Here is a 27,380-nt window from a genome sequence, read left to right on the forward strand (position 1 = left end):
TGATGTTTATCTGATTCCATTTTGTTGTGTTTATATTCAGTATTTATTGAATCAAACTACACTAAAGTATTTGTGACATATCTGAATCAGTAAGTCACTGAATCTCAAAGATGGACAAGAAAAAGCTGAGACCTGCACTACATCAGTGAAAGTTCCAGCATACTTTGAAGGCTGGCATACCTAATAACAGACTGATCTTCTTCCTCATTGCCAGGATAGGGCTAGTTTCAAGTATCAACAAGCTCTTGATACATGATCAGCTATATCCCACTGGGCTATTTCAGGGACGTTTAAATCAAAGAAGATCAGGAATCACAAGCAAAGTCATAACAACTCATCATATTGCAGTGCAACATTTTAACAGTGACTACACATACATGCTCAAAGGTCTGCCCTCATGCAAATAACAGAAACAACCAACTGGAGGAAGACTACAGAGAAGGGAAAAAAAAGGAAAGAAAAGAAAAAAAAAAAAAAGAAAGGATAACTAAAGAGATCTGCCACATCACTGCGCCATCCTGAAACATGTGAGGACTGCTCTGAAAGTATTGCCTCCTATGTTATAATGTTGGCCATGGCATCAGAGGTGGATGTTGGTGGTATGGCAGTAGTGGTTGAACCTTCCCACCATTATTCTGTTACATGTTGTTGCTGACGTGTGACAGACAGCAGCAGAGGGGCAGTCTGACAGAATGGCATCTGACATGGAAGGCTGTACAGAGTGGAGAAGTGTCAGTGAATTCCTCCATGCAGAAAAGATATCATCCATTGGCATTCTCTGACACTTACTGAATGCTGATGGTGACCAATGAGTGGATATGAGCACACTGAGGCAGTGGGTAGTGTGTTTTACCACGTGAAAGACAAACCATGTTCCGGACAGCTGTGCACAGCTGTTACACCACAAAAGGAAAAGAGTCTTGATCAGCTCATCTATGCAAATTAGCTAATGGTGGTGACTACTGAAAAATAGCATATCGTACCGAAGCACATGCTCTCTCAAAAAGTATTATTGTGCTCTTTTTATCTGCTGTAGTTTCCACGGAAATCAGCAGGAGGCATTACTTTCAGAGCAACCTATGTACAGATGCATTACAGAATTTGTTTTTGCAGAAAGACACAGCTTTCATCCCAGTATCCCAGACTCATTAATTACAAGATCAAGGTGCAACAGAATGATGAAGCTGTCTGAAATAGCCTGCATCAAGAAATTGGCAGTCGTTTACAAAGCAAAAGTGTTTCTTTTGTACTGAGCGTCTTTAAAAGCATACTGCATAAATTTAATGAAAGTACTGCAATGAAAAAATGGAAAGGTGCATAAAGCACGTGCAGATCTATAGACTCCAGCTGTCTGCATGGAAAGATTAAGACTCCAAAGTACAATAAGCAAACGATATTTGCATCCTAAGACTGACTGTAATTCAAATAGTCTAATCAAATATGCAAAGCTTTGGGACTACAGCACACTATCACATGCATTTATGTACTGCACAATATATATATATTATTGCATGTTCACGGTTGCCAAGAACATGGATGATTAACATTCAGTGCACAGATATTACAGAAAAGGGTAATCCCTTAAAAAATAAAATGAAGAAAGTTCACTGACATAGGTTAGCCCATGTCGAGCAGGGGTGACAAAACCGAAGATAACTTAAAAGGACTCCCTCATTTCTAAAGGACTGAAGATCAGTTTTTTTTCACAAATTAATACACATAAACAGAAGCTGCATTCCTATCAATCTCGCTCTCCTATTTCAGAACAGAGCGACCAAAGCACCAAGTAATCCTATATTGTGTGTATCAATTTTCTGTTTAATGGAAAACAAACTGAAGTGACTGCCAACACTGCAATTCCTGCTTTGAGGAGCCAGATGGGACAAAAATAAGGAGACAGAAACAGTAACACAAAACAATCAAACCACAGGAATATACAAGGAAAAGGTAACTGAGGTCAAGCCAATGGTACCATTAACTATGAGCAAAGATCACTGAGACAGCAGAAAAACAAGCTAGCAAATATACAGCTGCGTGGCACTGTGTTGTAGACTGCTTTCTGGTTTTCAAGTGCAACTGGCTTCTGTGTCTCCACTTGCATAGTTCAGTTAAGCTACAGGTGGAATAATGTAGAATAACTTCACCAGCGCAGAAAGCAATCATGTGAAACCTTCTTTATTTAGGTTACACTGGTTTATAGCTATTTCTGTAGTGAGCTCCTCTTATGTACTAAATTATAGCTAACCAGCTTTTCTTCATTTATTACCTTGTCCAGATGATTCTGCTACACTGCACTTTCATTTTGCCTTATAGACAGCGTGCTACTCTCTACAAATCACTCATTAAAAGCTTTTAAATGGCGGTCTTGAATACATCAGTTGATTTATTTGGAACTTGAAAAAAATACATCTTTATGTATTAGGATCACTCCCAACATTTTTAAAGAGCGACTTGATATGCACATGCACTGTGCCTTTCTGCTACCTGCTAACAGCTTCATGAGATGAGATCGTATCAGGGAATTTGCTTCAGACATATTCCCTCCGTTAAAATTCTCCAAAGCCAATTGTTATCAACACGTCTCAGCAACACACTACTTTTTTCAATTGCCTATCTGTATTTTTTTTTGTGGCTCACTAAGGACGGTGTTTTTACCGACAAAAAATAAGTAACAAAACATGGCAGCATGTTTAAGGCAGTACCCAATCACTCTGCAATGTTTTAATAATTAAAAAAGTAGTATTCTTTTCCTGCAACGTTCTGGTATGTCTTCTTGTGTACAACCACTGAATAATCCAATGCCATACCAAATTTCCTGCCAGATGTCTAATAGATGGAAAGTAATGAAGGTATTTGGGTTTGTTTCAAAGATGTATCTTCCATTCATTCATGATTCTGAAAATTTCAATTCTGGCTGCAACAGTTTCTATTACTCAGAAAACATCACTAACAAAGCAGACCTGAGGAGCTCAATTGTGTCCATCAGCGAATCTCATTTCACAAAGCATTTGGTGTGCACCAATACACACCAAATACTACAGAGCTGGTTTTCTGGGCACAGAACAAAGCACAGTAGAAGATACAGTACACCAGAAAGTTAAGCCATATATGTTAAAGTAGCAATCAAACAGGTGAAGTTATAGAGCTCCTTTTTTCAAGCACCAGTTAATACACCAGACTTATAAAATGAAGAACAGCATAAAACACCTCTCCTAATTATGGCTTTTTTAGCTGTGACAGATGCAGTGTCTTCAATTTATGCTGGAGAAGAAAATTAATGTGAGAGGTTTAGGATGTGAAATGCAGCAGTGCACCTGAAAATACCGAAACATCAAAAGTGTTATGCACAGAATTAAAGAAAGGCTGATTAAATGCCCTGAGACTATCCCCAAGTCTGCAGCAGCACCAGCTACAAAGCTCTTACCTTGAAAGCTGTCTAACTTTAAAGTAACACCCAATCCTACCCACCTTCAGTAAACCACTGCTGGTTGTATAAACCAGTAACGTCACCAAGTGTGACACAGCCAATATTGAAACCGCTGGCCTTACCTGCCTTGTTCTTCAGCCCTATCTATGAACAGATGTGCTTCCAATCTGTCAGTAGTTTTGGTTTTACCGTGGTTCACCCTGGTGAAGTGGGGGAACGAACGAAGTCTGATTAGGAAATGGGAGAATGTGCTAAACTATCTGCATAATGATATGTTTCCAGTTCTCCCTGTAGCAAAGGCTGATGAAGCTTTACAAAATTTGACCACAATTAACCTCACTACTGGTTTGCTTACAGTTAATTTGTAGATCTCAGACCTTTCCTAATCATTACAAAACAGTACCAGAAAACAACAGTATTATAAACTGCACACCTAGACAAACATATGCCCTAGCATATGAAAGCCTTCTTTGAAAAGGTGGAGGGAAGCTCCACAGACAGCACCACAGCACTCTCACTAACAAACGTTGAAAGCTCCAAAAATTCCTACTACAAAGGAAGATGGTAGAAAGCCAGATGCCAACAAGAGCATCAAAGGCCAAGGAGAACGTACTTATTCTGAAATTCACTCTGTCTCAAGCACAGCTCCTGACAATCACTGTGAGCAAAACCACGCAACCGATTCATCTCTGCAAATTATTTTAGATTAATAAAGTTTCTGCAGATTGCCCACTCTGCCAGTTAATAAAAAAATATGCATACTAAAAACAGTCTTCAGCCCTCTTCATGGCCACTTGGAGCCATCCTCAGCAGCACGGCCCTCACAGAAAGCAAATAAAGTTGTCACGTTAAATACTTCAGAGGAATTATGGATCCACTTCCTTCTTACAAGAATCCCAGGCCGTTATTGCTCTAGACAGATAATTGCATGCTATAGTTCACCTACACGCAAGCTCTCATGTTGACAACACCCAACACTTCAACTGCTATCAGAACTGACTCAGGACTTCTTAAGGAAGTAGCACGTCTCTAAATTTGTCCTCCTAAATTCATTTGACAGTTTCAAAGCAGAACTCAGGTAGGATACTACGGCTTACTGAAATTTTTTTTTTCCAATGTACAAGCCCTGTGATGCTTCAAACGACTGAAAGGAGTGCAAATCTCAATTTCTACCACAACCCAGCAGCAGGATTCTACCTACCAGCATCAGATTAAGACGACGGCCAAAGTGCACCAGAGCACACAGTGCTTCTTCCAGCCTCCTAGAGCAGCTTGGCTTTCTCTGGAGACTTCAGATGCAAGCACTGTTTGAAATGGAGACTAATTAGCCTACAAATGCTGAAGAAAATGTACCGCAGATAGACATAAGACCCCCATTTTCCCTCTAGCACACAGAGAGAATTCTTAATGGATGATGATGTCCAGAGGGCACATACCAGGCACGTACACATTGGCTCACCTCCACTAGACCTTCCTTTGCAACTCTGTCCTAAACTGAGCAGGTTTCAGGGCAGTTATCAGAAGATCTTGCAAAATCAAGCAGAGTTTTGCAAGGATATAAATTCCCAGAGCGAGCCATCTGCATGGGGAGGCACAATATGATGTGCAGATCCCTCTTGGAGCAGCTGTTTTTGAAAGCTGAAAGGGGCTATAAATAGTGTGCCACTTGATTGCCAGTTCACATGAAACCAAAACGCAGAGTAAATAAGAAACAGCAGTTCCTTCTTAGATGTGTCCCTCCGATATACAGGCACCTAAGTACTGCCTGTATGTTATTCGGTAGCATAATGATACTATCCAAGTCAACGCTTCTCTGTACAGTTATCACTGGTGAACACAACATGTCTTCCAATGCATTATTAACTGCATTGTCAGGTTCCTGCTGTGAGACCCCCCTTCTGCTTTGCTGGCTGAAAAGGGTGGCCAGAAGCAAAAAGACAAACAATCTATTTTATTCTGTATAACTGTTTTGACAAATTTACCAAAAAAGTGAGGGAAAAAAAATAATAAAAAGCACAGACGATGGATTTGTTTCATAACACTCCTGCTAAGCCAACCCAAGACACCTGTCCTGCCTTTGTTCTGGCCCTCAGGCTGCTGATGAAGCCCAACAGGTACAAGTTTCACTACCAGCTCAGATGAGCTCCAGGAGGACCAACAACCAGCACCACCCACCTGACTTCAACACAGCCTCCATCCAAATAGCAACAGTCCCATGCAGGGCTGCTGCTGTGTGAAAAGACGACCCAGAACACATGTCAGAACAGTACATGAAAAGCACAACAGGCCTCCCATGGCTTAAGTCCAGACACAAGCAATCCCATTGGTGGGTGTATTAGGGCAGTAAATGCTATTTTGATTACAAGTGTGATAGTTCTACAAGAGAAGCACACTACATGCCAAGCCCAGAATGTGATTCCAACTCCTAGCTGCAGCTTAAGGCATAAAGTTCAAGGAGTGAATAATACTTGCGACCACTAGTAACTATCTCAGCATGAGTCCAGCTGAATGTCCCATCTGTCCTAGGGAAAATGTCCTCAAATGCTATAATGCTATGGAACACATTCAGGTTCAATGAACACCCCTAACAATAAGATCTTACTCCAGTCACCAGAGTGATGTTTTTAATTGGTTATGTATATTACACAGGAGCATTACTCCACATAGGTCACCATAAAATTAGGACTGATTTCTACTGATGAAATTTCACACGTCAATTACAAGAGCCAGTGTAACGTCCAAGCAAAAATTCTCATAGTGTCCCTTCAAAATCTATGCTCCACAGCCCCAATTTTAACAAGAGGCTTTTCTGCTCTAACAGGAGCAAACACAAGGAACATTCCTCATGTGTCCAGGCAGAGGAACGCTTGCATTTCCACTAGAATTAGGGGAGGCCTGATGGTAGCTGCAGCCCCTTACAAGGAGTGGATGGGCAGCGCTGAGCTCTGCTCTGTGTGACAGCTACAAGGCCAGATGGAACAGCACAGAACTGTGTCAGGGGAGGGGCAGCTGGGGGTTAGGGACAGGTTTTGCATCAGAGGGCAGTAGGCATGGAACGGGATGCCCAGGGCAGTGGGCACGGCCCTGAGAGCCAGAGTTCAGGGAGCGTATGAACATCGCTGTCAGACACAGGGTTTGGATTTTAGGTGGTCACATGTGGGGCCAGGAGTTGGACTCGGTGATCTCTATGGGTCCCGTCCAACCCGGGCTGTTCTGTGATTCTAAACTGGGACAAGCTGCAGCCAAGGCTGCCACACACTGCCATTCAGACAGAAGCTACCAAGCCAAAGTCGGCAGGATCAACAGTTTTCAACCTCACAGTTTTTCACACAGCGTTTACATGCACGCAGAGGGTGGAAGCGCCAGGAGGGGCTCTGCTTTCTCCTTTACCCTTCCCACCCTGCCGAGCGCTTGGGATCCCCGAACATCACCCCGTTCAGCCAGGAATCGAGGGAGCTCCAGCAGCAGCCAGGACGACACCGCCAGCGCTGCAAGCACCCCACGGTTCGCCTCGGGAGCGGGCGTCATTACACCCCCGGGGCACAAAGCCGAAGATTCGCTGCCAGCGAACCCACCGAAGGCGAGAGCTCCGCGACGGCGCGTGTAACAGCCAGCCCTGCGCCCGGCGCTGCGGGCAGGGGGGTTCGAGGCACGCACGCACCCTCCGCCATTACCAAAGAACACCACCGGCTCCGTTTCCTCACGTGGGCGGCGAACGCGGCTGCTCCGCCGGCCAACAACGGCCGTGAGGGACGCTCGGGGCGGCCTCGAGCAACAGTTCTGCCCCCTCCCCCCTCGCGGGGCCCCGGCAGCGGCGGGAGGGGCGGCACAAGCGGGCGGGGAAACTTGGCGGCCGGATTCGGCCCCCGCGGAGGGGGGAGGGAGGGTGACCGCTTCCCGGCCCGCTCGCCGCCGCGCCCTTACCCAGGTAGTGCCGCCGCAGCAGGCCGGGCTCCTCCAGCCCCAGGCTCCGCTTCCTCACGTCCCACAGCAGGTGGGGGCAGCGGCCCCGGGACATGGCCCCGCGCGGGGCCGGGCGCTCTGCTGCCTCCGGCCGCGCCGCGCGATCACCATGGAAACCAGTGCCCGCCTCGCGCCGCGGCACCGACGGGCAGCAACCGAGAGAGCAAACAAGCGAGAGAACGAGCAACAGCGAGAGCGGCGGGGCCGGCAAAGGCTCCGCGCCCCGCCCTCAGGGCGCCCCGCCCCCGTGAAGCCCCGCCTCCGGGAGCGGAGGGAGGGTGGCGGGGCAGGGGAGGCGCTCCGATACGCCCCGCCTCTCACGCGAGCTGGGAGCACCGCCTCCTCGCTGCGGCGCTGGGGCGCCGTGGATGTGACGGGTGACGCAGATGAGCTGAGCGGTGAAGCCGCGAGGAGGCCATCTTAGGTCTGGGCGCGCGGCCGCGGGACTGAGTTTCCGGCGCCGTCCATCTTGATAGGGAGTGTGAAGCCGGTACCGTAGCCATCTTTGAGCTGGGCACAGGGACGACTCTCGTGCCCTTCCCAAAGAAGGCCGGTAGCGCTCTGCCCAAAGCGCCGGCTCCGCTCGCCTCGCGAGGTGTCCCCAGCCAATCGCGGCTGCCGGACCTTTCCGCCCTGCCCCGCCCCCTAACCGATCCGCCAATGAGCGCGCGGGATTCCTACACTCCTCCATCCGGCTCGAGGGTGGTGAGGGCGGGGCGTAGCGGAAGGACGGCGGGTCGTGGGGGGACGGAGACGCCGGTGGGGTAACCGAGCGGCACGCTGACACGCCAGTCGTCGAGGGTCTTCTCGTTGTGCCGACATGGCGGCCGCAGTCACGGGGCTGCGCGCCTCCTACCACCGCCTGCTCGACCGCATCGAGCTGATGCTGCCGCCGCGGTTCCGGCCTTTCTACAACCACCCGGCCGGTAACGGCGGGGGGCGGGAGGTGGGGGGCTGAGCGCGGGGAGAAGCTGCTTGGGGCGGGTTCCACTCGGCGAGGGGTCCGTGCTGCCCGGCGGGCCCTCAGCTGGCTCAGAGTTTCGCTCGGGGGAAGCGTGTCACCGGGGAGAGACCTCCGGCAGTGCTGTTTGCCATGCAAACAGGCCGCGCGGGACAGCCGCGGAACTCGCGATAAAGCCGCAGCATCCCATAGGCCGGTGCTTGGTTCCCGCGTGCCGCATCCTTGACTCTTCACCTAGCTGGGATGTGTGCGGTGAGAACGGACTTTGGCGCTCGGGTGGTTGCTCCATCCCGTAGCGGTGCCCTCCTGGAATTCGTACTGTGGCTTGTGACCACAGAGGGAAAGCTGCCGCCGTTCAAATCTGTGTACCAGATTCGTTAGGGCCCCATAAGCATGTTCGTGTTGGTGGACCACGAGCGTATATATACATCATAGCAATAACCCATAAGTAGCCAGCACCCCAGTGGTGAGAAAAACCACCAAACAACCAGGTATCAAACCCAAGCCTCTGATGTTCAGCTTCAGCCCTGAATGCCTGAGCAGAGGGGGCTCAGAAACCTGAGCAATAGATGTCACTGACTGCAAACAAGTAGGTTACAAATGAAAGGCTGACGTCGTATCTCCTGGAGATAACCGAGTTGCTGATCTAATGTGGGAATGACATCAAGTGCTGTTATTGTGAAATTATACATCGCTTGCAGCAAGGGAAGAACAAACTGTGTTTGTTTCTTTCCTGGCACAAAGAAAGCTTCCAGGAAAATGCCAGCTCTGAAGAGGTTTTTTTGGCTGGCACCACACAGCTCAGCTGCTGGAGGACAGCAAAGGGCTTGGGACATGGCATGTCAACTGCTGTTGTGCAGGGAGCGCAGCTCTTAGCCTCGCAGGCCTGGACTGGGCTTGTACTCCGCCTCCTTTGCCCTCCTGGGTTCATTTGGCCTGACTAAACAGCTCCCCAGGACAAACACTTCTTACATTTAATATAAAGTAAACTTCTATTTGCACATAGAGTGTTCAAACTAGCATGTCCTGGTTCTGAGCGGCTGCTGCCTAATTTGTCCTTGAAAAATGGGTGTCAGGATCCAGGAAGAGCCTGCCCTGTCTGGGGAGTCCTTGTTACTGGAACATCTCTTGGGGAGGGTGTTCTGCTAGCAGGATTTAACTGCCCTCTCTTAGGACCAGCTTGGCTCAGCTGTTTCTTACTTTCTTAGTCAGTAGTTTTAAGTTATCAAATTATTACCAAATTTACGTAATGGAGGAAAAAAAAATATTGTTACAGTGAGAAATGTTCTGTTCTTAAGGTGAAAAGTAATCTGCTAGAAGTTACTAGCTGCTGACTGAAACTTGATCACTGTCACAAGCAGCATGGGTCTTACTGTCTTAAAGTCTTACTTTATGCAAAGCTGCCAAGCTAGTTTTTGCTGCATTCTGTGTTGCAGTCATGCCTTTTATAGGGTTTAGCTGGCTTTAAGGTGACTGAACAACTGATATTTGTAACAGTAAGTCTTATCCCCTATGTTGTAAGTTGCTTCACATGTACTTGCTGCAGAAACCTTGTGGCTAATTTTTCGAAGTCATGGTTTTAAACACAAGGGTGCTTAAAACAAGCTGCATAAATAGTTACTGTAAGGCTGCATTGTTAGTTAAATATTAGCTCACATAAAAAGCAAACAGCCCATGTCCTAGTATTTATTGTTTATATTTTAAAACTTTGACTCATAATATGTAACATATTATAGTGGGAAGTTGGTTTCATCTCACATGTTATCTGCGTAGCAATGCCTCAAACTTCATGTATTTTGGCAAAATCGGGCCCAGTGCCCTGACTGTACCCCAGGGTGGTGGGTGGACATTTTGGATCCTGGTCTTTCTTTAAAGACTTGGAGCAGTCTGCCTAGATTAACGATGTCTGGCACAGCTGACAGTCTGCATACTGCTGGTGTAATGTTACAATACTTTGTTTTAACCAACCAACTGCTATTTCTGCACCACTGTAGGATATATGTAGTTATGAGAGAAATGTTTTTCCAGATCCTGCTCCATTGATTTTTCTCCTTTCTGTATCCTTATAATCCTTGTTTGACTATTGGCAAAATATTGAGATGGGAGGTCAAAGACCTACCTACTCAGAGATGTGCATTAGAGGTCCATGAGAACATGCTGCTACTTGTTTTCAATTTGTACTCTAACTGTCTAATAATGCTGCTGTGTAGGATGTCTTTTGTAGTATGAAGAAATGGGCTGTGATTTGGAAAGGGAGCAGGGTCTGACTTATTGCAGCACTAATAAAAAATATTTCATGGTTACAGTTTACAAGATTCATAGAATGATGGAATGGCCTGGGTTGAAAGGGACCACAAAGGTCATCTAGTTTCAACCCCCTGCTATGTGCAGGGTCACCAACCAGCAGACCAGGCTGCCCAGAGCCACATCCAGCCTGGCCTTGAATGCCTCCAGGGATGGGGCATCCACAGCCTCCTTGGGCAACCTGTTCCAGTGTGTCACCACCCTCTGAGTGGAAAAACTTCCTCCTAATATCTAACCTAAGCCTCCTCTGTCTCAGTTTATAACCATTCCCCCTTGTCCTGTCACTGTCTACCCTTATAAACAGCTGTTCCCCCTCCTGATTATAAGCTCCCTTCAAGTACTGGAAGGAAATAGTTTTCAGTTTTAGATTCAGTTTACAAAGATTTCAAACTCTAACTGTTTGTTCAGCGATAGTCTAAGTTTTAATCTTCATATGGAAACTGTTTTCATTTTTCCTGGCCTGATCTCAATATTTTCATTATAAATATGTCTTGCAGTACCCTTGGTTGCCTGAAAGTAGGAATACCAATCTTTCTTCTTCATCTGTTGCAAAAATGGGTGGGCTGATTATGCAACTAAAAGTTGATGCACAGAGTTAAAGAAATATGAGCATTAGGTGATAAAGCACAATATATGCACAGTTACACAATATCACTGTGCAATTCACTATACTAAGAAAAACCCTAACAATCTACACACACAAAAAAAACCTGACAAAAACACTACAAACAACAACGAAATCATCAATAACTCAAAAATTACTAAGAGCATTAAAGCAACTACATCTCATTGAGTAATTTAACTTTTCTCCCCATTCTTTCCTCAGGTCCCAAGACAGTCTTCTTCTGGGCACCTATTATGAAATGGGTAAGTATAAGATGCCAACTCATGTCTGTCCATTAGAGGGTAATCTGCAGCAACTCATTGGGCAAGGAATAATTCCCAGCAGGTAAATGAGCCTTCAGAAAGGTTTGATGCCAAAGCTCTGATTTTTAGTAGATGGGGAGGAAAAATATTGGGGTGAAAAAATGGGTAGTGCAACACTCCAGGGATACGGGGGGGTTAAAAAAAAAAAAAAAAAGCAGTGCTTTCTGGAAAAGCTGTATGCTTCACTTAGAAAGTTTCATAAAAGCTTTCTTTTATTGAACACTCACTGTTGCTTGAGGTTGGCATGAACTGTCATAATTCAGAACTCTGAAGGCATGTATTTTTACGTCAGTAGCTGTGTTCTTTGTACAGTTCTGCTTCTCAGAAAGTTTGGCCTGTGTCTGTGCACATGAAGTGTATGCCTCATCCTTGTCATAATTTGTACAAATTAAGTAAATAATAAAATAGCTTGATATGCCTGTTTGATAGCAAGCATCAATACAATCTCCTCTTCCTATGGCCAGGTGGGTCATAAATCTGTTGTTGTGAACAGCAGATCTTACAGGCCACAGGGAATACATGATGCTGCACCCAGTAGGTTGTTTTCTTTGTCAGTCTAGGTGGGTGCTGCACTATCTGTAGTTCACCCCTGCCATTTTCTGAGTCTCCCAGGCAATGTGCTCTTCTGAGCAGGTTGCTGTCTGCTGCTCTATCATAAGAGCTAATACACAGATAGTTGTTTGTTTATTTGTTTTGTGAAGATGCAGGAAGGCCTACTTGTGCTCCCAGTGAAGTTCTTCACTGATAAATTAAAACGGCTTTCTACTACAAATCAAGAGCATGTTGACTTGCAGGTACCCAAATGGACTGAAAATCTGTACCTCTGTGACACCACTGCAGCAAAACTGGTCCCATAAGTGAGGCAGCATGCAGAAGTCTCTACCCTTAAAAACTGATCTCTTGAGTGGAGCCCAAAGTAGTGACTCCCTTAGTGGCAGTCATCGAGTTAAAAGCATTAAGGTTTTTTTTGTTCACATATTTTGGTTAACTTCTGTAGTAGAACAACTAATTGTTTCCAGTAGAGGGCAATAACACAACAAAAAAATCAAGCAGCGTATTTGCTAGTAACATTCTCAAGAAGTCAGTCAAGCTATTTGTCACTGCAGTGGGGAATTTTTCGCTTTTACTGAAATTATATTTACAAAAAAAAAACAAAAACCAAAAAAAACACTTTTACCTTCTTGGATGAAGGTGAGAGAAGACTGCACATGTACATCTTTACTAACTGAGCTTTTGGAAGAAGGGTCTTCCTATTTAGACAAGATTCTACTTGCGGCATAAAAACCAATTTGTTTTTAAGAGCAAATCTGCTTGAATTAACCTTGTAAATAACAAAAAGGTGCCTGGGATTTCATTGCAAGCTAATCACAACCCCCATGACTTATTTCATCCACAAAGGACTGCAAGTGTACAGGGTCTCCACAACTAATTACTCAGCTCATACATCCCATTTGCTGCATAGTGCACACAGAATAAGCTCTAAGCTATACAGCGTCTTCCCCTTCTGAACAACTTAATAGGTTTTGGTACAGGATTGCCTTAATTAATTTCTTTTTACAGGGTTTGGTGTGCGCTGGAATGGCTGATATGACCAGACCAGCAGAAAAGCTCAGCACAGCACAGTCTGCAGTGTTAATGGCCACAGGTAAAGCCAGCTGTACTCTGTGCTTGTATGCAACACCCTCTCTACAACTGTACCCACTCCTTTTTGTATTCTGTCAGCACTAAGTCACTTACATAAAAAAGGCTCGTATGCTAGCTCTCACTGTCACTGTTACATGATAATTCTAGGACACGTTTATACTTGCTATTCAATCTATGAGAGGTCTGTGATTATGTAATAGGTTTATACAAGTGTCTTAATTTGGAATTGTCCGGAGCAAGTTGTTTTGAGTTAGGATTTGGTTCCTTTGATTACAAATGATACTCTTCGCTCCAGGAAATAAAACTCTTCTGATTTGTTCACGTCAAGAAATTTTGAAATCAGTCCAGAATATCGTGGCTTTTTTAGAATGGATTTGAAGGGATTAAACAATGGAAAAGATGGAAATAATTTCCATGTGCTACAAGAACTTGGAAGCAGTGGTATACAGACCACTGCACTGCTGTCTGCCATGGGTTTTCACATTGATAAAACCAATATTCCATACTCAAGCATCACCCTTGACAAAATCTGGTAGAAGAACTTGTGGCAGTTAAAGCTGAGAACCAAAACTACAGCTGCCATCTTGTTCCTTCTATGGATTTAATTTTGATATCTGGCTTTGTGCTATGTGCTTTGCATGATGTGTTCTATGATCTCCAAATGGGTGCAGCAAACTGGATATACTGCAGCAAAATGCCATTGCTCTGCAATTGTGCCAGGGTATTAAGGGTTAGACTGCTGTAGAGCACAGAGAGTCTTTATTTGATATAGAACTATGATTAATGTTATTGTCTGGTTATGTTATTGTGAAAAAATGAAGCACATACCTGTATCTCTCTTACTGGCATTTGCTGTGCTTCTGAGAAACAGATGATTGTAAGAAAAACAGTTGTCCAGCATGAAGTTGTAAGACCGGTGTACTTAAACTAGCCCAGGATTCCATCCCCAAACTGAGGGGATGTCTGAATATTTTAATGACAAAGACATAATGTCTCCTAACTTCTATTTTCACTCAACAGGCCTTATTTGGTCAAGGTACTCTCTAGTTATTATTCCTAAAAACTGGAGCCTGTTTGCGGTGAACTTCTTTGTTGGCTGTGCTGGTGGCTCCCAACTCTTCCGAATATGGAGGTATGTATTAAGAAGGACTATGTGCACACTGTAATTAAGCACTCATACCATGTAGTCTTAATCATGAAATTATAAATTCCACCAGTTTTCAGTGTCAGTACAACAGGCAAGGGGAAGTCAACAATTAAACATTACATTTTGCTACATTTTTAGTTTTTCAGATGAATAGCAGGGAAGCTTCTACATATTTTCCTTACAGCTAGAGCACTTTTTAAGGAATGATTTGTGTAAGCTGTAGTTTCTGAATTTAAGGCATTCTTTAAAAGCTGTAGGTCTGTCTGACAAAAAGCCTACACCGCTTCATAAGCTTCGTGCTTCTGTCAGCTTTCGTTGTTGAATCCCATCAGTTCCAGTTGGATCAAAGGGTCCTTAAGCATAGCAATGTGATTTTTGTTTTTGTTTTTTTGATTGGGTTATTTCTTGAGGGGATCATTTGGCAATTTCTCCCTTTTTAAGTACTGGACAGAAGTAATGCAAACTTAGCAACTAATTGGGAGCTTTTTACATTAACTAAACTACTCTATCCTGAGTTTCTACTCTCAAGTTCTTTGTAATTTTAAACCTCCTTTACTGAAGAGGTTGTTACAAAGACACTGTAACTGGAGCTCTGACCTTAGTCTCTGCTTTTCTTTCCAATAGGTACAATCAGGAGCTGAAAGCAAAACAACAAGAGCAGCTACTGCAAAAAGATGCCTAACTCCATAGGTCAAATCCAGCAACGCACAAACCCTTCCCCATGGGACCTAGCTTCACTAATTTTAATATTTTTGTTCTCTCAGAAACTGAAATCTGAAAGTCTAGAGAACATGCATTTTCTAAGTGCAAATAACAAAATATCTCCATACGTTTAAATAAAATGTGACCTTTTAAATTTAAGTAAAATTGTATGTCTTATGTCAGAGAACTTACATTGTCTCTTTAAAAGAAACTGACTGTGGATTGTGCCTTGAATTACTTGTTGGGCCTTACCTTACCTGACTGCTGAACAGAGCCTGGCATGAAATGGACTGTTAGCCAGAGTCCCAGACAGGAGTATATTTCCATATCATAATGACATCTGTGTGGGGTTTTTACCCTACTTTAAAATAGTTCCTTTTTATTTTCTTTTTTATTTTTTCCAAGTTTCTGCCATCCTCTACAACTCAGGCTGAAGATGGGCACATTTAGGTACCTGGTTCTTGGGAATGTGAAAAATGAACAGCCAAAACATCTGTTACTCACTTTTCACACTCTCCTTAAGTATGTGCAGATTTTCTGTGAAGCTGTGCACTCAGGGAACTCTCCAAAGCTTTGGAGGAGGTGCTCTGCTGCTGTCTGTGGCATGTTATGAATGAAACCTTTGAAAGCCAACCTCTCTCCCTACTTAATTTCCTGTAAAGAGAAAAAAGTAACACTGTGAAACAGCTTCAGAGCAAAAGCTGTACATTACATTGCAGAAGTCCATCTGTATCAGGCAATTGTGCTCAGAGCAAGGCATCCATCAGCTTCCCCTGGCATGCTATCACAGACCTTTTCCTCCAAAGCTATGAGCCTATAGCCAGGGGAAAAAAAAGAACTGTCAGAGCAGCTCCTTCTGCATTCAGCTCTCAGTAATATGAATGCCTTGAATGATGAAGTTGACAATGGCTTCTTATTCTCTCTTCTGCCGTACTTTGCCCAATCCAAGTTGAGGTACCACTCCCATATGGCAAGGGTGGAGACAGGAGGAAACTGTCTATATTTAACAACAGCTGCAGCACCTTGCTGTGGCACTGAAATCCTTGTGTTTCTCACCCCGTGTGTAAACTATCTAGCAAAGAGTATTAGTGCAGGACAGCATTTTCTCTCCTTACAAGACACGTGCCTGATACTGCATCAGATACCCTTCTCCAGAGGCTGTCCTGCCTCTGAAAGCTGTCTCTCTCCCAGCTGGATTCTGCTGGAGATGTGTGCTGTAATTGCTGTAACCTCAAGCATTTTCTCTGGCATATCTTAGTTCTTCTTGCTCAATCCATGTAGGGTATCACCTCAAACAGTGAACTCTCCAGCTGTGTGTGTTTGCTGAGCTGACAGAGAGTGGGATGACTGAAAAATATTGCCAGGAAGAGAGATGGTATATTTCAGTCCCCCTCCCTTCCCAGTTCATGACGAGACTCATCCAACAAACCAGAATTGGGGGGGGAAATAAGTGTATTAAAATATTCACAAGATTACAACAGAAAATGTGAAAGTTCATTCAAGAAAAAATATCCAGGATAACTTTCCAGATGAGTCTGTAAAAGCAAAAGCACTAACCGTTGATACACAGGATCTTCACGTAGTCAGGCCATGCAATGCATATCTAGCTCCCTCACACGGATTATACACCTGTCTTACAGGTGTTTGTTCTCCCACATACCTCCAAATGGAGGGTTATGAAAAGGATCCAGTCTATATTCCCAATTATATTTACCACATAAAAAGAGCTGCCATTGTAGGGAGACAGAAAAGATTGCACAGCACACTGATCTCAAGAGGCATTGAAATTGATTTTAGAGTGCAAAAACACCTTTAAATGAAGGGTTTAGTAGCCTTAGGGCAGTGAAGAGCAAGGAAAGAGAAGCCTCAGAAAAGTACAAGTCCTGAGCATCTTTATATGATTTTGTAGTTTGTTACCTAAATATTAGCACCACAGGCCAATGGCCACTGCCCAGAAGTCTTACCCACCTTTTCAGCTTTGATAGTTTAAAAAAGAAAATAATTTCATCACCTTTGTAGTGTCAGAACAATTTGCATTTGAAGTCCTAGGTGGATACATTATTAATGTAAAATCCAAGACAAAATTTTAAAACAGACTGAAAGCATTTTGGTCATAATTCAAATGGCCTGCATTTTACCTCAAAGAATCCACTCTACAGCAACGCAGCTTACAAGCTGCATGTATACATTTACTTCAGTCACCAGACAGATGGTTACCTGAGCAGTTCTCACAGGTTTAAAAAAGCTGAAAACTTATTTCCAGCTCACTTTCTCACGAACTGAAACAGCGCCAAAGCTTAAAAAAAAAAAAAAAATCCAAAAACAAAAACCAATGCAGGTGTCCAGTTATTATCATGTAGTTAAGTATAGGGATATTTTTGCCAACCTATAGTGGCTCTTTAATGAACACGTGTAATGTGTGATTTAGTGCCATCTAATGAACACACTGATGATCTCCCTCACAGAACAACTGCTGAAGACAAAAAAGGCAATGGAGATTTGCTGTACTGAGTATAGCTACTGATTTACTAACGTCAATACAGTTATGCCTAATACCCTTCAAAATCTATTTCTGCTGATCAGTAATAAAGAAGAATATATCCACTGTTAGTAGAGACAAAACTCTTCAATTTGCAGCTCTGTTCAGAAGAGGGGATGACAAAGATGTGTGATACCATTCATATTCTTGTCTCTAGGGGGTGCAAGCTGGCTCAGCAGCCAGAGCCCAAGTTGGCACTCCCAAACTGTATTCCTATAATGCATACAAAGTCACTTTTACATGTAAAAGCCTATTTTTTTCCTCCTCACAGCAGAGAATTCATTGTAAATCTTTTACATCATGCAGACCTTCCTCAGCTCCATCACCCATGAGTGCTTGCTAGCCTAACAGTCATTTGCTACTGCCTCAAGATTCTTGTCAATTCTTCAGCTGGGCTGCAGCAAGACCAAAAAAAGAGCTAGCAGTGGTACTGACACTGGTTAAGGACAATACACTTCATTTTCCTAAAAGTACATGCTGTTCTTTTCCACCTGCAAAAGAGCATCAAAGAATTAAGAAAATAGCAGTAGAGGACACCCGACTGAATTTCTGTCACCATAACATCACAATCTGATGACTTTGTCTGATTTCAATCTCTGCTTGCTAGCCATCAAGGAAATTAGAAGTCATCTGTCACTTGAGATGATGTCACTAAGTAAACCAACTAACATCAGTCCCTTTCATCAGCACAGACTATTATATCCAAATAAATAAGCTAACACGCTGAGTGCCCAAAAGTTCACAGTAGTTCTGTTCCATGCTGCCTCAAGTTCATAGTGTCATAGAATGGCTTGAGTTAGAAGGCAGCTTAAAAACCACCCAGTTCCACCTGTCTGCCATGGGCAGGGCTGCCAACCACACCTCAGGCTGCCCAGGGCCCATCCAACCCAGCCTTGAGCACCTCCAGGGATGGGGCATCCACAGCTTCTCTGGGCAGCTGTGCCTCTGCCTCACTACCCTCTGAGTGAAGAATTTTCTCCTACCATCTAACCTAAATTTCCCCATTATGGAAAGTCTCCAGAACTCAGAGTACTCAAAAGGAGCTTACAGTACTCAGAAGGAGCTTATAACCAGGAGATAGACTGACTTTTTACACAGGCTGATGGTCTGATGGTGATAGGACAAGAAGGAATGGTTTTAAACTAAAAGAGGGGAGATATAGATTAGATATTAAGAGAAAAATCTTCACTCTGACGATGGTAAAGCACTGGAATAGGCAGCCCGGAGAACTGTCTATCACACTTGAGACTGATTTCTACTATTCCTATGGGGAAGAGAGCTTGTTTCTTTCCTAAAAAACAAAACAAAACAAAACAAAACAAAACAAACAAAAAAACCACTTCAATATGCCTTCACACACAAGGCTGTCTGAATCCAAGCAGCCTTGCAATGAGACTTCTCTCTTTAGGTACATACCTGTACCTAAAGAAAACCAATGAAATTACACATTTCCTATAGTTAGCACCAGAAGTAACAGGATTGTACTCAAATTCTTCAGTAGAGCCCAGCAGAAAAACAATCAAACAACAACAAAAAGCCCCACAAAAACAGTGATTTCACAGCAAAAGACAGACAGTCCTATTTTTTTGTAGCACCAAGTGTTTGATAGTTAAATTCATCACATTTCTCCCTTTTACTCTAAAATGTCTAGGGAGAAAGGTGGTAATGCACAGCGATGAGCATAGGCAGATTAAAACAAAGGTTTTCCATCAACTAAGCTCCTGTTTCTTGCTAAGTGTAAAACAAATATTTGGAAGAAACAGCCCAGATAGGGAAAGCAGCAGAAGGATTCACTGCAACTTTAGCAGCACTTCTAACAGAAGCAAGAGTTGTTAGGCAACCAGTCAAGCATGATCCTGATGAAAGAATATAAAGTTTGCAAACCCAACTTTGTTGAGAAAAAAGAATGAAGAAAAAGCCAGACTCTTCTCAGTAGTACTCATGGACAGAACAAGAGGCAATGGTCAAAAGTTAAAAATCAGGGAGTTCTACCTGAACACATGGAAACACTTCTTTTACTCTGAGTGTCCAAACAGTGGGATAAGTTGCCCAAAGAGACAGTTTCCATCTGTGAAGATACTAAAAATGCAATTGGACACAGTCCTGGCCAACCTACTCTAGCTAAACCCAATCTGGGTTTCAACAGATAATTTCTGGAGATCCTTTCCAACCTCAATCATTCTGTAAATGATTCTGTTAAATAAACCAAATTAGGAAATAGGTAAGAACCTAAGAGGTTATGGTAGATCAAACTGAAAATGAACTGCTTTTAGAGAAAAGTTAACACCACATAAGGATGTACAGAACAGAAATCCTACTTACTATATGCTACTGTGAAAAGATCTCAGCTGGAGTGCCACCTCTAGTTCAGAACACCAGATTTCTGGGTGCAGATGGGACTGCTAAAGAAAGATCCTCTTCAGCAGAAAAGAATCAGGGATCCCTAACAAGTTATGAGGAGTATCATCTACAAACAAGAAGCTGGGAAATAAGATTAATCAAGTAGTAGACTTGTAGAAAAGAAGGAAATGAACTGCCCTCCACATCTGTCTGTGCAAATAAAGATTATAAAATTAAAAAAAAAAGAAAAAAGAAAGAAAAAAAGAAAAAAAGAAAAAAAAAGAAAAACCCACACTGAATTAAATACCAGAAGGGAAAAAAAAAAAAAAAGTGAAGCTCTAGATTTCTTTCAGAGGTTATTCAGCCTTCATTAAAGGCTTTTGAGAACAGAGAAAGCATCTCTTCAGAAACGGCAGAGGTATAGTGGAGCCATGAGGGAGAGGCAAGGGAATATCAGAACTTCCAAATCCCTTGGAGCCTTTTTTTGTGCTTATATGAAGTGTCATTTTTGAGAAAGAAACACTTCATTGCCTCAGACTTTCAGTGAATTTTTCAGCCACCTAGAGCTACAGCTTCCTATCTCTTTAACTCACTAGCTCTTCAATTTTCACAGGTAAACTAAAATTTCACAGAATTCATTAGGTCAATACTATCCCTGTACCTTAAAGGACTAAGCTTGAATATACAGGCTTAATATAGAAGTAAACAATTTGGTGAACTGTGTTAGACAAGTCAGGCAAATCTGAACATTTTCTTCACTTGCAGAGGTAAGACATCTATTTCTGATAGCTAGGAGTCACAATTCTGCTTACAAGACCAAATGAGAATGTCTACCTCATAGGAGAAGGCAGCTTTTGTACTGACAACCTGACCGAGAAAACATGAATACCCTGTGAAAGTTACCTTTTTTGTATTCACCTCAACAACAACAAAAGAAATTAGGCCCTATAAACAAAAAAAAATCTCCAAGTCAATCTAGAATCCTCAGGCATCTTCCAGTTTCTCCATTGATACAATAAAAAATATTATTAAATTGTGATGTGAGTTTGCACTTTCTCTCTCATCATACAAGATACAAAAAGAATATTGGCAATTTATAAGCAGAATTCTTAGCGCATTTCAACATGCAACATTGGTCTCACTTCTCTACGATTAAATAGACTATTTACACACAATACATATATATCTTTCCCTCTGTATGCACATGCATTGGTCCTAGCCTAGGCATCAAAGGCCACATGTGAGTTCTCTGGGTCAAATTTTGTTTAAGCAATTCCAGTCTGAAAGAGTGTTTTGCTATAGACAGGTTAGGATCACATCTCAGTTCTTCCGAATGTCAGCATAGACCACAGACTCTGACTTGTTAATCTTGTTGCTGTGCTGTCCTCCGGAGTGATCTAGCTGCGCGTAAATGACTGGGCCCTGCAAAGAGAATAAAAAACACAATCAGTATTCAGAATAGGTCATATTGCCCCTCCCTTCAGCAGGGGCTACAGCAAGACCACACAGCTTTTATGACTATTAGCGACACTCTGAAGCAAGTGGAATGAGCCCTCACCTATAAATGAGCCTCTAGTCTGCCACCTTTACCATACCAAGAGTATGTAAAAAATTTCATCCCTTTAATACTGTTAAGGCTGCTTGCTTTCTCAAAGAAAAGCTAAATCTAGAATCATCTGTTCTGAAAAGCAGCAATTTTTAGATGTTGTAGAGAGAAGAAATATACTTGGCTTAGTCAGATGTACGCCAATGCAATATTTTACAGGAGAAACTATGCTACAGTTACCAGTAGATAACCCAGTGTACTAAATGCACTGACATGTCCTGTAAATCTCATCACAGCTGTACCAGTCAGATAACTAAGGAGAGAACAAACCTGCAGCCTCCTCAGGACATCACAGTCACTGGCCAAGCAAACGATGGGATCAAGGTTTACACAGCAGCGAGCCAGGAAATACTAAAATGGTTTAGTAATGCAAAATTCTTACCTCACTTTCAAACCAACCTAGCTCAGAGTTTTAAAAAAGGAATTGAATCCTTGGTCAGTTAGGCCACCAAGGTTCCCTTTGCTACAAAACAACCCAAGGCGTGGTGCAAACCCACAAACAAGAGAACTACTTAAGACCATAATTCCAGAAGGGCATAAAATAATAGGAAGCATCCAAAGGAGGGCTCTGAAGATTGGGCAGGGTCTGGAGGACAAGGTGTGTGAGGAACAGCTGAAGTCCCCTGGTTGGTTCAGCGCAGAGCAGAGAAGCTGAGGGGAGGCCCTCAGCAACTGCAAGGGGGGCAACTGCAGCCCCTCATAGGCAGCAGAATGGCAGCGCTGAGCTCTGCTCTGTGTGACAGAGACACGGCACAAGGGAACAGCATGGAGCTGTGTCAGGGGAGGGCAGCTGGGGGTTAGGGATTGGTGCTGCACCAGAGGGCGGTGGGCATTGAATGGGCTGCCCAGGGCAGTGGGCACGGCCAAAAGTGCTGGAGTTCAAGAAGCATCTGGATAACATTCTTGGACACAGGGTTTGAATTTTGAGTGGTGCTGTGTGGAGCCTGGAGCTGGAGTTGATGATCCTTGTAGGTCCTCTCCAGCTTGGGATACTGAGTGATCCTACACACATCTGGTATGCTTGGTACCTTCTTGTGCCAGTCTGCTCAGCGTGACCCAGCACTGACAGTTATTGCCAGGCTTTCCCTACAAAAGACTGAAACACAGCCACACACCTTTGTTCTATTTGCTGGAGTGGAGGACATTAAAGTATCATCTTTCAGGAGAGCATGCAAACACACAGCCCTTTCCTAAAGGGCATCATCCAAAACACAGCCACAGGAAAGCAAGCTGTAGCTATTCCAGATGAGCCAAGGACAGGACTGTGACCTGGAATGCCTGACGAGGTAAAGATGGGAGCTCTATGAAAGCTCTGACCTGCAGCTCCCATTCTGTATGCCACAACTGAAATAAACACAGAGCAGAAGGCTGTGACTGCCTACCAGGTGATCTAAGAGGAGAGATCACATACAAACATTACCCGCACAGGACAGAAAAGGACTGTTTTGTTGGGCAGATGGAAGAGGGCAAAAATTACAAGGATGGATCTTTCTGTTTGATTCAGGGTCTTCTAGCTATTTTTGCCACAAAATGATTTCATTCATTTAACTCCATTTCTGTTTTCCTTAGTTTCAAGAGAGAACAAGCTTTCACAGATATTTCTCCCAGTCGCCACTCTCCAATTCCATTTATCTTCCAAAGCAACTACAGGCCAAAGATGAGAAGATACCTTCTATTCAGAAAAACTCTTTGAAGAACCACTTCTGCACAGCTGTTTTCTTTCCAACACAATGACAAAGCATGCACCTGCTAAATGCCTTGTTCTCTTTCAGAAGAATATACAAACAAAATGTCTTCCTTCTAGGTAAAGCACTTCCCAAGTTACAAAGAAAAATATTAGAGAAAGGGGGAGATATAAAATGCTGAATATAAATAAAAGATTAAATAAATGATATAAAAAAGATATGCATGTCTTAAGAAAGATGAATTTTAGAGTTTGGTTAGAACAACATGGGTTTTTTTTTCAGCACTATTGGCTCTCACATTGTTCTGGTCTCTGAAACTATATTTGGATTACGTTATTAACTCCAATTAAAGCTTGGTGCCTATAAAAATGTTAAGGAAAAGTGAGCCTAAGGTTTATTTGTAAGCAATTTAGGAATTCTCACCTGCCTGAAGTCATAGTTTAAGGAAATGGTAAATTACACTCTATGGCACCTTGTATGAGTTAAAAAAAAACTACAACTGCATAAAGTACTCAGTGTGACATCTCAAGTTTGCTCAAAAAATCCTGATGAGTCAGTTTTCTACTGCAGGAGTTCACTTTGCATCACTTATCTTACCACCACTATTATTTTATGCCAGGTTAAATATAATTATCCTGCTCCAACCAGAATGTCAGATGATGATGATGATGATGATGAAGCTGACTGGTGTGGTCACCTGATCCAAATCAAACTGTTGTCTAGATATATTCACCATCACCTAAATAAATGGAATATTAACTAAAACAGAAAAGAAGGAGCAAGGATTTATTACAAAGCTCCACCTATTTGATTTGTTGCCAGCTGATTTTCTAGTCTAATTCAACGTGCTCCACATGTCTCTCGCATGTCTGCTCAGTACCGCCTCACTGAAAAGTAGCAGCTGAAAAGTAACCAGTTTCACTAGCATACTTCAGAAACTATTGCAACAAGCTTCTGGAGCTCCATCAGGGAAAAGCTAACATGGTGCTTTCACCTTTCATTGCACCAGAAAATGCCTCCCTAACATAAGGAGAGAGAAGAGAAAAAAAAAAGATCAGTTACAAAATATGGGCAGTCCTTGGTAGGAAAATGCAAGGGCTGATGATCACTAGCAAACTTTTAAAGGACACTAAGTATGCAGGAAAATCTATGGGAACCACGTTGGAGTTAGCATATTTTCAGACCATACACATCTGCTTTTCAGTTTACTTGCTGCAACCCAGATTACTAGCTCAACAAGGACATCCATCCAAAAAATTCATTTAGTTCCTGTCCTCACCAGAAATGCTTTCCTACTTCATCCAAATAACAGTCATGATAGAGTATGAGTCACTGCAGAAGATGGCATGGCAAAGAAACACTGTACACAAATTTGACAGGACAGAACATACCTACTGAGAAGGAAGAAACGGTGAAAACAAGTGGAATTGAGTCAATCAAATGAACATTAACAAAACAAGACAAGTTTTATCTAGATTTTAAAGGCAGGCTCTTATTAATCACTCTAGTCCATTCCAGTCAAAATCTGAACCATTTTTAAACCTTGATTACTTGATTATATTGCCTTCAGGTTCAGAGATTCACTGTTCTCTGAAGTCATTATGTTTGCATAATAAAACTCTGTGTTCTGGAAGTACTGCACCTGTCAAGAATAAAATGCACTTCACAAACAGACTGTAATGCCAACAGAGTGGAGATCTTCACCTTACCCAGCTCACTTAGCACTGTATTTTTCCCCCTGTAGTATTAACACACATCTCTGTTATTTTGTCAAGAAATTTGGTGTCACCACTGATTTTAAAATTTCTCAAAGTCCACACACTACCCTGTAGACACATGCTGCAAGATGACATTAAGAAAAAGCCCCTTTTTGACTTAAAATCATGCAGGATCTGTATCGAATGGGAAAATTGCTGAACATACACGAGGTAAGAAACGGCTTGCAAATAGGAAAATCCTGTAAAGAGATAATCATATATTGCATTGAAGCCCTGTTTGATGCATGCCCTCTCCCTTCTGACTGCTTTCTCACAGGATGTTTAGTCTGAGTAAGAGCCACCTCCTTTCCTTCAAAATCAGTGGGAACACAGAAAAATCAGCCTTTACCAGCACCAGCAAGAACAAGACAAATTTCATAATTTCAAGCCCACAAAAGCCAGGTGGTTCTGCAGAAAAGAAATCTCAGTAGAGCCAACTTCAGACTGATCATTTCTGGTAAGCGTTTGGTTCATTTTCATGTAAAGGAAGTACATGCCATTTAGAGCATTTCAGAGCAATGAGAGATTAAGTAAAAGTCCTTCCCAGCACAATCCTAGAGCAGATTAGGCAGTTCTGATGAATATTACATATCTAGTAGACAAGGTTATCTCTACACTAAACAGCTACCTGTTACCAACTCCTATCTTCTTCAGGATCTCATAGTTGCTCTTCATTACTGGCTGTGTATGCTAACACAGAAGATAAGAACCATCTTTTTCATACATATTAGTACACAAAGGGCAAAAAAACTACCTCAACTAATATCAGAATGTTACCCTTTCAAATGCACATCTTCAAGAGAAGAGTTCACTGGTCCCAGCGTACTGCCCATCTCTCACCCAGCTCAGATACCCTCCTCCCTCCTCACCTTAACAGACAGCGCCTAAGTCACACGTCCCACCCTGCCTCCAGCTTTTCCATACCATCTCCCCCACACTCCAGGAGGATCCTGCTTCAGAAAGCAGCAGGAAGCAGTTTACCTGGTGTGATCTGGCGGGTACGCTGTTTACCAGACCCTCTGTGTCGGAGGGCGACTTCTGCGGAGCCTGCTTAACTGGTGACATCAAGCTTTCAGATGTACCGCAGCTGACGAGGTGGCAGAGCAGTGTTTGCACGACAATGTTCAAGAGGCACAAACAAACAAAAGAAAGAACAAAAAACAAAAAACGAGTGATGGCGAGATGAAAATGGCAGACTACGCCAAAGTAAAAGTGAACATAATGGATTCTGTAATAAACACATACAATTCTCCATCTCTCCCTAGTCATTTCTCTGTCCCTTCTCCTAGTCTGACTGCTGAGCGACATGAAGCGACAACTGCTAACACTGAACAACAGCTCCTCCAAAACTCCTGCTTCCTAGATATTCTCATTCAAGCCAGCCAGTCTAAAGCTTTACAGCCCACGTACCTATATGTTTTCTTCACATAGGTTTCAGACTCAGTTAGCAGTGATAAACAACAGCTATCTTCTAACTACTAGCTAAGCATGATACCATTGCCACAGTAAAAGCAAAAACTTCCAAGAACCACCAGCTCTCCATACCACCCAAGGTACTTGCTACTGAACATCACATTAGTTCCCTTGCTTTTCTTTGGGCAATGGTTCCAAAATAATTCTGCCCACTCATAAAAGACAGTAATCCCTGGAGTGATTACTTTAAGAGTTACAATCTCATGTATGCTATGTGCCCAGATACAGCTACTTGAATATCTAAATTGGCAAATCTTGTTTGAAAACTCAGAAAACTGTCTTTTGGTAAGAACTAACACCTCTAAAACAAGGTTGCTATTTTTCACTTGATGCTTGCTTCTTCTCACTCACTTAGAGCAGGATTGAAAAGAAAGCAAGCCAACAATAGACAGAGAAACGAATACCACAGACATAAGTATATGAGCCTTCAAAGTTAAGCTCAGTAGCTTCTGGGTAGTGCAGTACTGTTTTTCTATGTCTACCTTCTGTTACCCATCCACCCAGAAAGAAAACTGTCTGCCTCCTTGATTGCAAACACATAAGCTCCCTTTGCTACCACAACCCTCTTGGCATCCTTTCCTCACAATCTTTGTAGGAAGACAGTGTACAAAGCAAGTATAGAAACAAACAAATGAGGACTGTGACATTAAGCAGACCACCTCTTCACAGGGCAATTGTACTTTATCCTTTGGTAAGTCTAACTATAGAAGATTTAGCTCTGCAAACATGCAGCAGTAAAACAAAAAAAAGAAAGAAAGGCAAAGGAGAAGGCGAAGGCGAAGAAGGAGAAGGGAATAGGGAAGGGGAAGGGGAAGGGGAAGGGAAGGGGGAGGGGGAGGAGGAGGGAGACCTAAAAAATTTCCAGATTCTAAACACAAAAGCTCCCAGTGCGACCACAACCCTCT

General features: G+C 43.0%; 3 protein-coding genes across 8 annotated transcripts in view; 1 reads left to right on the plus strand and 2 right to left on the minus strand.

The window, feature by feature from the left end:
• Window positions 1-7,460, minus strand: part of DCAF6 (DDB1 and CUL4 associated factor 6) — an 81,926-nt gene extending 74,466 nt beyond the window's left edge. For 5 of the 6 annotated variants that reach the window (XM_042810725.1, XM_042810724.1, XM_042810723.1 and 2 more), the window contains exon 1: window positions 7,352-7,460. In XM_042810725.1, the coding sequence (XP_042666659.1) occupies window positions 7,352-7,445 (94 nt within the window). In that variant the 5' untranslated portion in view covers window positions 7,446-7,460. Of the gene's footprint in view, window positions 1-7,101; window positions 7,121-7,351 lie in introns of those variants that run through there. The other variant, XM_042810727.1, reaches the window with a different exon arrangement.
• Window positions 7,461-8,130: 670 nt separating this feature from the next.
• On the plus strand, window positions 8,131-15,234 carry MPC2 (mitochondrial pyruvate carrier 2). Its single transcript, XM_042810800.1, has 5 exons — window positions 8,131-8,316; window positions 11,482-11,522; window positions 13,143-13,227; window positions 14,247-14,358; window positions 14,998-15,234. Exons 1-5 carry the CDS (start codon window positions 8,211-8,213, stop codon window positions 15,053-15,055), a joined length of 402 nt encoding a protein of 133 aa, XP_042666734.1. The 5' UTR covers window positions 8,131-8,210; the 3' UTR covers window positions 15,056-15,234.
• Window positions 15,235-18,539: 3,305 nt separating this feature from the next.
• The window catches only part of MPZL1 (myelin protein zero like 1), a 27,222-nt gene continuing 18,381 nt past the window's right edge, over window positions 18,540-27,380 (minus strand). The window contains exons 6-7 of the mRNA XM_042810801.1: window positions 25,984-26,089; window positions 18,540-21,376 (exon numbers count right to left, since the gene is read on the minus strand). Coding sequence (XP_042666735.1) covers window positions 21,275-21,376; window positions 25,984-26,089 — 208 coding nt within the window. The 3' untranslated portion in view covers window positions 18,540-21,274. The remainder of the gene's footprint in view (window positions 21,377-25,983; window positions 26,090-27,380) is intronic.

This window comes from Centrocercus urophasianus, unplaced genomic scaffold (genome assembly GCF_019232065.1).
Source record: "Centrocercus urophasianus isolate 14NV4802_14NV808 unplaced genomic scaffold, USGS_Curo_1.0 seq_12, whole genome shotgun sequence".
Classification (NCBI taxonomy): domain Eukaryota; kingdom Metazoa; phylum Chordata; class Aves; order Galliformes; family Phasianidae; genus Centrocercus; species Centrocercus urophasianus.